The 12,322-nt window shown below is 47.0% G+C and overlaps 1 protein-coding gene and 1 long non-coding RNA gene across 2 annotated transcripts in view; both read left to right on the forward strand.

Annotated features, from left to right (window-relative positions):
- Positions 1–7,113: 7,113 nt before the first annotated feature.
- LOC139057857 (uncharacterized) overlaps positions 7,114–12,322 on the forward strand; it is a 122,537-nt gene continuing 117,328 nt past the window's right edge. Inside the window, exon 1 of the long non-coding RNA XR_011513046.1 lies at positions 7,114–7,390. This is a non-coding gene — a long non-coding RNA (uncharacterized lncRNA). The remainder of the gene's footprint in view (positions 7,391–12,322) is intronic.
- On the forward strand, positions 9,497–10,737 carry LOC135914442 (uncharacterized). The gene has a single exon (XM_065447301.2). The coding sequence runs from the start codon at positions 9,538–9,540 to the stop codon at positions 10,735–10,737; it is 1,200 nt and encodes a 399-aa protein (XP_065303373.2). The 5' UTR covers positions 9,497–9,537.

The following is a 12,322-nucleotide window of genomic DNA, read 5'->3' on the forward strand; positions in this document are numbered from 1 at the left end:
CTGTAAGTTCCGGCGGGCCATCAAATGTCGAGGCTCTCAAAACCTCATGTCAACATCACAACGGGAAATTTCACTGGCTACTTACTTTAATTAGTAATTTTATGCTGCAGTATTATCTCGTGAGTGCTCGATACATGTCCACTTAATGGCGAACCCTCAGACTACTACCATTACGAGGAACTATACTCTCCAAAATTGTCCACAGCATACATTCTTAGTAACGCACATTTCAGCTGCAATGCCTAATGAACGTTATTTGGAGCACCAGAAACAGTACTTTATCCTATAGCAAACTATGAAACAAAATAAAATCTCAAAACCGGTGTTTGTCTGAGCCCCGCCTCTTCAAGCAATTCGGCTTGAATTGGAGAAGGAGCTCGCCTACAAAACAGATATATAAAGAAAAGCTGTGCTGTCTATATGGACAGCCGGCATAGATTAAGGTTGGCACTGAGTAGGCTGCCAATAAATAGTGTATTCTGGTTTAGGTGTTTTATTATCATCATTTTCGTATCTTATTTTCTGTAGCAGAATAGAATTAAATCCTAGAGGTCCCCACCCCCTCCTCTCTCGGTTCTCCTACACTTAAGAACTAAGGATAGACTATATACTGATCCTCAAGATAATGGGCTTTAAACAGCATAAGTAGCTTTCGCCTTTCAAATTACTGCGTATCACTTGGATTGGCCCGTAGCTTCATGGCTTTCCTTCCACATAAAGCATGGCAATAATGATGTTTATGGAACCAGGAAAGCTGCATATGTGGCCTTTCGTGAGCATAAACGATATCTGACAACAAACACAAGGTACCAATTGAACATAAATACACAAGAAAGTGGATGGGGAAATGGCACCGCGGTAGCTCAATTGTTAAAGCATCGCACGCGAAATGAGAAGGTTGCGGATTGTTGTGGATGTTGTGGGAGGTTGTGTGTGTGTGTGTGTATGTGTGTGTGTGTGTGTGTGTGTGTGTGTTTGTGTGTGTGTGTGTGTGTGTGTTTGTGTGTGTTTGTGTTTGTGTGTGTGTGTGTGTGGAGCATGGAAAAAGCGTGCAGGAGTTAACAGGCGCACAGCTAAGCCCCACAGTCGCTTAACAAAAATTATGTTACGAACAGCCCTTTGTCGATTTCATAAACGTAGATATTCTTACGTAAAATAACTTGAAGCGAACAGTTGCGCTTCTCGCCCTACCATTCATATCAATCTCCCATTTTCCTTTCGATATCTGCGGGTGCGCGTTAGAGCTGACCTCATGTGTAAGACCTTGTTCCGCTGAATAACACTACGGGCCTCAGTGCCGCTGAATAACGCCGCAACACGAACGTTAAACACGAGGTTCTAGCGCCGCAATTTGTTGCAGCTCGTCTGAGGACTACTTGTGATACTGCCGGTTGTGTGGATGCAACTTAAGGAAACGCAGAATGTAAAACTTTATCCGGAGCTCCTTCACTGTACGGCGTCCCTCATAGGCAACTGTGCAGGATCAGTGTTTGAGACTCTTTCAATTGTATGATTACTTCTCCATTCTTCAGAGCGGCGTGTCCGACCGGGCTAATTTTCTCTGTAACCACTGTAATGCCACTGTGGTGCTGTGGATAAATAAATAAATAAATAAATAAATAAACAAACCTCCTTGCTCTCCCTGCATGTCCCAGCGTACCTCTTGGAGTGACGAGACCGATAGATTTCTAGATTTTATTAAAATTTGTTCTTTATGGCGCCACTTCCATTTTAATTCGACAAAGACGGCAGTCTCCTACCTGTATTACGTTTCTTGGTTTCTCAGCCTTTCAGTGGCTGTTCGCGCGAAACTAAACGATGCCCCGCTATTTCTTCACGGTTTCAGCACGCGACTCATATTTAAACGTGATTCGCAATAAAGCTAGGGCACGTGCTCACAGAAAGCTCGCACATTTGAAAAGTGCGTAAGCCCACATTCTTGCCACTCCTAAGGCTAGGTATATTAGTAGTGAAGGCTGGCCAATGACAAAGAGCACTTACGAGCGAAAGACTGCGAACGCGGCTCGAGGTTTTCATTTGGCAGGACAAACAGTGGCCTGAAACCGGCCTTTTTAAAAATAATTATAATTTAATAATAATGATCAAATTCTATTGTTCTACTATTAGTTTTAGCGAATTTTCTACCCTCAACCACGACGTGCAAGCCCCGAGTTCGGACTCTGTCGCCTCACTTGCGTTTGCAAACCTCGCGAACGAGAACCTGTACCCGCTTTACGTAGGAGTCGAAAACACCTGCGAAGCGTGCTTGTCCTCCGCGCAGTACATGCTGCGTTCCGCCCACGCTTCGCGCACGCAAACAGCACAGGACTCGCAGCGGACGCAGCCTGTGCGACACCCGTCAATGGAGTTCACAAACCTGCGGCCTAAACCCGTCGCACCTGCTCATCCCCTCCATTGGCCATTGTCAGGATTGGGGGCTCAATCCCATCGTTCGTGGTCCTTTGCCAAGATTGGAGTACGGCATGAATTCGAAGGTAGCTGGCCCATGCCGTCGTCCAACTTATTTACGCTGAGATCGTTGATGAAGTGAAGAACTGCTTCTCATCGAGAACGAGGAAAAAGGGTTTATTTACAGAAATTAAATCAGTCTAACATGACTGCTTGAGAAAAAGAGTATCAGTCCAACATGACTGCATGAGAGAAGTGACTCAGTCTAACATGACTGCTCAAGAGAAGTGTCCTCAGCATTCGCACAACCACAGTTTTTATACACTCGATCCGCCGGTCATACGACGCGGCGACTGTTCGTTTACTCATCACCAACTCGCCGCTGCTCGGCAGATCAGTTTACGTACACAAAGGCAACCGCGCTCTGATGCCCGACGACGGCGTTGGCGGTGTGCCGTTCCGTGAACTATCGGTGCCGATCGAGGGTCGCTCGTTGTTCCGTGCCACGCCGAAGCGTGAGAAGCACAAAAATACGTCGTTCCCGCGGCAGCTTGTCCATGCGTGTCAAATCAGCTCCGCGTTGGGGAACTCCGGAATCATTGTTCACACACGCCGAACTAGTTCCGTCACAATGTCGATGGGGCGGGTGGAAGGCGGCGGATTCCAGCGCAAAGGCCGCTTCTTCGAACGCCTCCCAGCTGCAGCCACGGAGAGGGGGAGGTGCACGTCGTGTCGCCCTGTCGTAACTGTGTGGCAATCTTGTTTCGCAGCTCGCCATTCTTAACACCATGAATCGACCGCTTGGCCTCGGCAGACAGCACAGCCCCGTTATAATGTAGTCGTCGCACCCACGCCAACTAATACCGGCGCAGACACCACTCAACTAATCCTCGTAGTTGTCATTAGTTTTAAACTACCGCAGAACGCTGTTGCGTCTTCACCTTGGTCGTGCATTCAGTTTCAGCTTATGCGAATGTATTGAGTTTATAGTGCATTGTCCTTACTTGCTGAAAGTTATGCTATCTGAATCGAGATATTTGTGGGGAAAGGACGCCTTCAAGAATTAGAGTGAATGCCTTACGAGGCGTCAACCATACCTAGAGGCATACAGGCCACCAACACAACGATGTCTTCACCTCCTCATTTACCATTTACTGAAATGATCATGCTTCTTGACTATGAGTTCTGCACGTTTACTGACCATCGGTGCCCTGCTCCAATGCCTCCCATAACGTCGCGACGTGTTAGCATTGGTTAGTCAGCTTGGCTACGTCCAAAGTGCTCAAGACGTTCAAAGATACCGAGCGTAAAAAGTAAAGGACGAGATGAAAATCTGCTCAAAAACGGTTCATAATAAGCTTGTACACAGCTTATGTGGCTGCCTGAGTTCATGACATTTACTCAATACACGCCAAACAGATTTCAAGCATCAAGTGTGGTAGGAAAAGGAACACTCAACAAACTTTTTCTCGCCCTTATAAAATTATATGGACGTTTCACTAACGCACAAGCTAGCTTTCTTGCTGATATAGAACGCTTCCATCAATTCCTTGGCTTTCGAACTTATCAGCGCGTCAGAAAAGAATAGCCCACAAGAGCGCGAGGGGCAGTTTCTCATAAGCACAGGTAAATTTGGGCTCTTTGACTTTGCTCAACGGTTCGTTATTCTTCTTGAACACACCGCATTGAGCATTCATCTTTATGAGCGTTCCGTGTTGTCAGCCTTCTTTATCATGCCGCATGCACTTCTTGAAACTGTTTGTTGCGCAGGCGCTGACTGAGGGAATATAAATGTATGTACGTAACGAAAAACTGGGTTCGCGAAGGTTAGGTGAAGTATAATGTCTGCACGAACATAGACGTATTAAATCATCAAAACATGGCCAGTCAAATGTTTATTACATTCCGCTCCTCAAATGTGGTTGCACATATCAAGGTGTCGAAAGGGTCCGCGCGACATTGAAGATGGCCGTGTCAAAAGGTTGTTGCATTGACGCTGGGCGCAGTAAGCCCAGCGCCGGTAATCCACGTGTGATCCACGTAAGGGTCTTCGACCGCTAGCAACACGTCGAATAATTTCCCGCCTTGCATTTTTTCATAAGCTCAATCACCACCCTTCACTTCATACAAAATTCATGTCGCGACCATATTACTTATCTCACCGTACTGATCATCAGCACAAAGTTAGAATTAGTGCATGTAACACGTACGACATATTTTTTACACTCATTTTTGCCACGTACGTCGAAAGATTGGAATTATTGGATTGGATTGAATAACTTTAATGAGAGGTCCTGCTAGCTACGGGACGCAAGGTCCCATAGAGCGGGCTACTCCCACGTTGGGACCGGGAGTTGTAACTCCCTGGCCGCATCGTGGGTTCGCTGGACGGCCCATAGTTGCTCCGCCACAGACTTGTCACGCACTTGCCGAAATGTGGTCTCCTTAGGTAGAAAAGTACTTCAAGAATCCGATTCCGGGTAGAAAAGGCACAAAACTGGGCAAAAGGCGCATTTAAATTGGCGAGAAAGCGGGAGTTGGCGCGGACGCGTCCGCAGCAAGCACATGCTTCTTCTTCTTCAGATTGGAATGAACTTCCTTCTGAAATTGTTTCCATTAATAACAATGATACTTTTCGAAAAGCACTAGCTAACATTGTATAATAGCAAACATTTGTAGGAACTTCTGTTGGTGTTTTCTTTTTTTCCTTGTCTAATGTTACTTTTATATGTCATGTTTTATTATTGCATTCATCATACTTCCAGCTAAAATTGTATAATTAGCAAAAATTGTGTATAAGTTCGTAATTCATTTCCTTCTTATTTATTGTATAACCCACTCCCCTCTCTACTGCCGAAACGCCCTGAGGGTAAATAAATAAAGAAATAAATTTCAAAGTTTTTCTTGCGACACCGTGGCCATTGCCAAGGCTCTTTAGCTATTACTGCCGTTGTACGACAGCTGTCGTAATAATTTCCCTTACTCGATAGAGCGATGTACCGAGAGGGCGAACGCTATAACTTCGTACGGGATACATCGTACGTATACAGTGAACTACTAGATCATTCGACATGACATGCGTGCCCACGCATGACGTGAGCATGCATGACAGCTAGAAAACACCATTGAAGGATGTAGTTTTATTTTATAGCGCGGGAGGAAAGGAAAAGTACGAAGTCGAAATAGAAAGTGGATGCTTAGCACATTCATTGTCCTGTTGCTCACGATCCTGGTGTTCGCTAATGACGGCGGTGCTTCATTCGTGCATCCGCGTTACCAAGGCAACAACGACAACAGCAGCAGCAGCTCTTTGACGAAAGCGCTTTCCTCTGTGTAGCACAGCACGACAGAAGACGAGAACAAACTATTGACAAACCCAGGCACAAGCTTGTATATGATGTTGAGTGAACCTGTGTAACATGAAAGACACATACGAAAAAAAAGAAGCAAGTTACAGAATTTAAGCCAACAAAGTGCAAAGAATGAAGGTGACTACAAAATTTAAATCAGAGCTGCAACTCATTAGGCCACCACAAAGATTTTTTTTCATAGCGAATGCGTTAAATTTTGCACAACGACCACATTATAGAGAACTGATGCAGCAAAGAAATCACCTGCGCTCAAATACCATCAAATGTTACGAAAACTGGGCCATATAACATAGAATCGTCTTTGACAAGTTCGATCAATGCGTAAGGATTGAAACTGCACACACCGTTTAGGAAATTTCCAATGTTCCTTGTAACAGTTAGAGGTGTAAGCTTCAAAACAAAAGCAACAACAACTTATTCCAAGGACTGCATTAACTCCTACCTCAGTACCAGCGTCATGATAGAACGTTCCGCTAGACACACTCACTGGTGGCAAAAAGAAAGGCAAGATATTAATACATAGTCTTCTCTGTCGGTAATATGAAAATAGTAGTTCTACTAGCTACGCAAATACTGAGAAAGCCAATCGAACTTGCAATGCAGCTCGCGCTTATATGGAAGTGTCTACGTCAATATGACTGGGTTACTTTCTTAAACACTTTCGCTATCCGCCTTCTGATGCACGAAACTAAGAAATCAGTGGGTCATCGTTATGAACGACGCACACAGCAACTCCGGCCTTCAGATCATATCCCTATCTACTGTGTTCGATACGACAGTAATGGTGACCAATGCAACAGCGTCGTTCCAGGATCACAGTACCTTCGCAAAAGTCCGGAATCAAGTACCGGCGTCAGGCAAAGCCTAACTCGTCCGACGCGTCGCTACCCGTGCACATTAAGTGCTCGATTCTCTTTCATGTTCCCGAAGCAATGAGCAGACCAGCCGCAAAGCCGCTTACATAATAAAGCAAAGGTCGCCGCATCTAAGGCCACTGGAGAAACGACCGCTCGCCTCCACCCCCTCTCCCCGCTCACGACGACCCTTCCTTCTTCAGAGATTGATACCGGGAGGTCGAGCAGAAAGGAGAGAGTCAGGCAGTTATGGCGTCGGGCCGGCGTACTGGACAGCCTTGCACAAGACGACGAGGATCGAAAAAAAGAGTGCGCCGTCGTCTGGGGCAACGAGGTTGGCCGGCGCGCCGCTGAAGGCCGCCGGTTGTGCGGCGTCTTCGTCTGATTGCCCTCCGCCCGCCGCTTCTTCCTCCTTCTCCTGCTCCTCCTCCTCCTCCTCCACTAGAGACCCTTCCCTGACGGCCCCGTTTCCCCGAAACAGGCGATTCACGCAACGCACATTTTTTTTTGTATAGAGGTTTTCTATCGATTTTGACAAATCGAATCACCCGTGTACGAAAGAATTCGTAAGGAAAATGCGATAAAAAGAAAGAAAGAACAAAGTAAAGGTGATTTCCGGGAGCTTACTGGAAACAACCTAGGGTGTGAAGCCGCTAGCCTGCTCCGAATTCACGTCGTGCCGCCAGGGGCTTCAATGTCATTTTCAAAGGAAACGGGATCGTCCTTAAAGCACCGTGGGCACGCGACAGCTGAAAGGTGAGCCAGCTGCGGTTTTATGTCGCTCTTTAAACTCGAAGGGCAGTTTGTGGCAGCCACATATCAAGTACGCATCTGCTTTAATGGCTGGTTTAAGACTGGAGGCAGATTCGAGGTATTTCATGAAACTTACGAGAACACCCTGCACAGGAAGTAATTACGTCACGTGACCATCGCCGTATTGCGGTCCTCTTAACTGCTTCTCTATTGGCCACGAGAGATATGCGGATTGTAATAATGCGCAACTTTTTACCGTAACTGTGCAAAGGTGCAAGAGAGAGAGAGAGAGACAGTAGAATTCAGGAAGGCAGGGATGTTAACCAGTTAATAGTCTGGTTGGCTACCCTACACTGGGGGATGGACGAAGGGGAAGAGAAAGAAGGGAGAGAGAAGGTGTAGATACGTGTACGGACAGCACTTCAGTTAAAGTCTCTCGAGTAAACCAGAAGTTCTGAGAAAACACAAAAGCGCCTTCACTGCCTTCTGAGCCGATGATCGGTCGGGACGGTGCTCTAATATGCAAGATCACACGATCCGCAATGACGTACGTAAGTCAGTCCTTAGTCCTTATACAGCACTATACAAGCGAGAGCATACAAGGGCTGCAGCGTTAATTACGTAAAAAAAGGATATTTAGACATGCAAAGTGTCCAGCAATTGTGTGCGTCAGCTTCATGATGAACCAAAATCATTTCCGCAGTAGCGTTTAGTGCATGGCACATAATTTGCTGCATGACTACTTTATCTCTCTTACACAACTGGAACCTAACCATAAATGCAATTATCCGAGTTGGTGGCTCAGAGTTCCGCTAATAATGAAAAAGCGCGAAGCGATGGCCTTCCAGAATGAGAGGACTGAGCTCATCGTTGTATTCTGACAGCGAACTCCCCGGGTACACGCAGCAGGTTTCGTGTTAACGAGGAAACCAAGACACCTAGTAGACGGAAGCAATGTGAAATTTCGTCACCCGTTGCGGCGACCACGTCCTATCAAGCTACCTAGTGGACCAATGGCCACAAAGACCGCTGCCACGTGAGCTGACGGACCGTAGCACTTCGGTAGACCTAATCATTATTAGTGCGTGCTCGTTTTTCCAGCAAGGCGCGCTGGCAAAGGGAGTGTTCTAATTAACGTCGATCTCTTTCCCTCGAAATGCTGGACTGCCACCAGAATTTATTTTTCTCTCTACCTTGAGGGGCGACGTCGGCGCTAAAGCAGTACATTAGGTTAGGCCAGACTGCTAGGCGAAACTTTTCGAATAAGCGAGTACGTCTCTTCAAATAAAAAAAAAGTGTTGGATGGTCAATGACTGAAGATCAAAAGAAGGTTGGAGACGTCACCTTAAAGCCAACGCCAGCTCCACGTGCCCGGTCAAAACCCATGACAGAGTTTACAAGTCCCGGCGTACAACAAAACCTTGTAATTTCTGAAGAAATGGCCTTGTCGTAGCAAGAAATTGGCATTATTACGACAAGACCTGCTGGCAGTAAGGCCAAACTGACTTCGAAGGTGGGACAGCTAGGATGTCAAGCGGCATCACTGAAATTTCTGTCGGTACGAAATATTTACGTTTCATTTAGACCAAACAATGTGCTATTTCTGATATGCAAATTTTAATTTCAATGAACTTTTTGTGTCACGAAAGTAGTGTCCCTGCAAGTGCCATGGAGATATCTGTACTTAGGCCAAAAAAAATGGCTTTGGCTTAGCTAAGGTTAAGCCCAGGATGCGAAGCATTCTAGCCTTTATTTTAGTTGTTGAACCACTGTTTAGCCTGGTGAACTGCTGTTGCTTGGCTATATTTGGTTCGGCTAGACGAAGAAACAACTCGTGCGTTACTCTGCTTCGCCTTCAAGAGTGGAACGTGACAGCGTTTCCGTCGACCCGCCAAGGGGTGTAAGACAATGGTCTACGGCGCAGCGACTACGCGCCCCGCATCGGACGCGGTGAGCGTCGAGCAACGCAGCGTTCGGCGCGGCAACGAAATGTGCGCCTGAGCAAGCGACGCACGCCTGAGCCTTAGAAACAGCTCGTTTCTAAGGCAACACCGCATTCACTAGAGGCGCTTTTGTACCGCTTTGAAGCATCGTACTCGTGGCTCAGTGGGGTCGTTCTACTTCCGGCTACCGTTCGGTACGGACGTCGAATGTCGCGCTCCGTAGGGGCGGTGTTTGCGGCTATGCCAAGCCGCGGAAACAGGATGCCTGCGTCCGTTGAACAGGAATACCATGTTGTTTTGCCACCACTGCCTACAGGTTCGTGTGTTTTAAACACAGTTTTTCTTCACGGCGACGTGAAAGCGAGACCATTCCGTGTCGAAGATTTTCGCGACACGCTGGCTCATCTGAAATTGCTCCCCGAGGTGGTCGCCTTGGGGGCTTTCCAGATGAACCACGTCTGGGCGGTGACGTTCGAGAGTGCAGAGGCGACAAAGAAAATGCTGAAGTATACGGAAGTTCAAGTCAAGGAACGACGATGTTTGGTTGTGGATCCACACAACCGAGATGTCCGGGTTAAACTCCACTGGTTGCTGCACAATGTGCACGACGAAGACGTACACGCAGCGTTCGCTCCATACGGGAAAGTCAACGACGTCCAGAAAGAGCAATGGCGTGTACCAGGCATCACGGACAAAGGGTCGTCTATGCGTACAGTGACCCTCAAGCTGAAGCCAGGTGTGACACGTGATGATCTACCGCATCAGCTACGAGTAGCAGGCATAATGGCGCTAGTGGTCGTGCCAGGTCGTGCCCCACTGTGTCTTCGGTGCAACCGTACGGGGCACATCAGGCGCGAGTGCCGCGTGCCACGTTGCTCTGTGTGTCAACGCTTCGGCCACGAAGAAAGTCAGTGCGTGCGCACGTATGCAAACGTTGCGGGACCATCGAGAAGTGAGGAAGTCGTCAACGAGCACCTCATGGATGAAGTCGACGCAGAGGAAAGTGCTAGTGCGTCGAGACCATCTCTGGCGCCACTTTCAAAGAAAGACCCAGCCATAAATCCTACGAAACGGGATGTAGATCAGGTTGCGAGTGAAGCCATACCGACATCTGGCAAGACTACATCAGCTAAGGACGCTGAAACAAGTAATGACGCAAGTACAAGCAAGCAACCCTTCGTAGCAACGAGTGAGGACGATTCAAGCGTAATGGACACTACGGAAACCAGCAAAGCAGCGGCAGCGGCCAAAAGAACGCACGAAGAAAGTACCGGCGAAGAGCAGAATGCGAGCATTCAAGGTGCGGGCGAACCACCTGTGAAGACAGCAACTGGTCGGAGGCCAACCTTTAGACCAACGCCAACCATACCGCCGGACAGAAAGGCGGCGGCGACGCAGCGGACTTAACAGGTCGTGCGTTCGCGTGTTTTTGCCCGTGCCGGGAGGGGGGGAGGGTCGGGGGGGGGGGTGGAAAATGCTGCTACTTCTGATCTGCCAATGGAACACCAGTCAACAGTGCAGGCTGAACGCAGACTCGCCACGGTAATGTGAGTGATCCTTCGTCACTGACGAGAGCTGCAAATTTATTGGTATCTATCGGGCTTGATCTCTTCACCGTAGAAATGGCGATACGCATTGAAACGCCCTTACGCGTAGGCACGATTAACGTGCGGGGACTTACGGCAAAGAAGAAGCAGTACCAGCTTAATCGCCTGTTCATCGAAAATAATCTGGACATTATTGCTGTACAAGAGACAAAGATAGAAACTGAGGAAGGGACCGAACGCCTAGTCCAAACGTTCATGTCTAGATATTATGTGTGCGTTTCTCATGCTGTTGGTAGAGCAGGGGGCTGTGTGCTCTTTCTACGCAATAATATTGGTATAAATGTGGAAAATGTATTTAGTGATGATTCCGGGCGTATTATAATGTGCGATTTTATGTTTTGCAATCTCAAGTTCCGCGCTATCTGTGTTTACGCACCGAATAGAATAGCCGAGCGCAAGGTTTTTTTTGAAAGCGTGGAATGTCACTTGAGGTGTGAGAGAACCATGGTCATGATGGGAGATTTCAACTGTGTCTGCAAAGTGGAAGACAGAGCCCGTAATCTGTCTCGTCTCGAAGGCAGTGCGCTCCTCTTGGCAGCACTCGTTGAAGAACATAATTTAGAGGATATCGGCGACGTTTTAGCCAATAATGATACACCTCGGTTCACTCATTTTCAAGGGGTCGGCCATGCCAGACTGGATCGTGTCTATGTTTCTGGGGAAGCGTTGCCATTGTGCAGTGATTATGAAGTCAAACATGTTTATTTTAGCGACCACAGTTTGGTCCGTTTTTCGCTTGGTCCAAAGAAGCCGTCAAGCTTCAACTGGGGTCTTTGGAAATTCAATGAAAAATTGCTGCAGGACGAAATATTTTTAGAAAAAATTCAAGATAGCATTCAAGAGCTGTTATCGGGTGTTCACGGTGACTGCATGGAAAGGTGGGAGTGTTTTAAGCAAGAAACAAAGTTAATAGCCATAGAAAGGTCCAGCGTTTTACACCACCAAGAAAAAAGAAATGAAATAGAATTACAAAGTGTGCTCAACTTTTATTTAAACATGGAAAGCATCCGTCCTGGTTGTTTCGCTAAAGAAATACAGCGAACGAAAGCACAGTTGGAACTTGTCGATAAGGAAAAATATCGGGGCGCAATCATTCGCGCACGCGCAGAACATCTATGGTGCGGAGAACAACCTACAAAGCGCTCGTTTTCGGATGAAAAAAGTTATGCCTCACGAAAGGAGATAAATGCGATAACATACCGTAATGAAATAGTACGTGATAAGAAAACCATCCAACTTGCCTTTGTAGAATATTACAGCGAACTCTTAGGACATGAAACGCAATGCGAACAGGGGTTCGAAAATGATTTCTTACACCTTTTGCCAAGTCTAGATGATGAACAACGAAATAGATTAGAAATGCCAATAAGCATCAAGGAAATAGA

This window comes from Dermacentor albipictus, chromosome 3 (genome assembly GCF_038994185.2).
Source record: "Dermacentor albipictus isolate Rhodes 1998 colony chromosome 3, USDA_Dalb.pri_finalv2, whole genome shotgun sequence".
Taxonomy (NCBI): Eukaryota; Metazoa; Arthropoda; class Arachnida; order Ixodida; family Ixodidae; genus Dermacentor; species Dermacentor albipictus.

What these genes read in the sequence shown, in the direction of transcription:
- LOC135914442 (XM_065447301.2), top strand. Translation starts at nt 9,538, where the DNA reads ATGTCGCGCTCCGTAGGGGCGGTGTTTGCGGCTATGCCAAGCCGCGGA.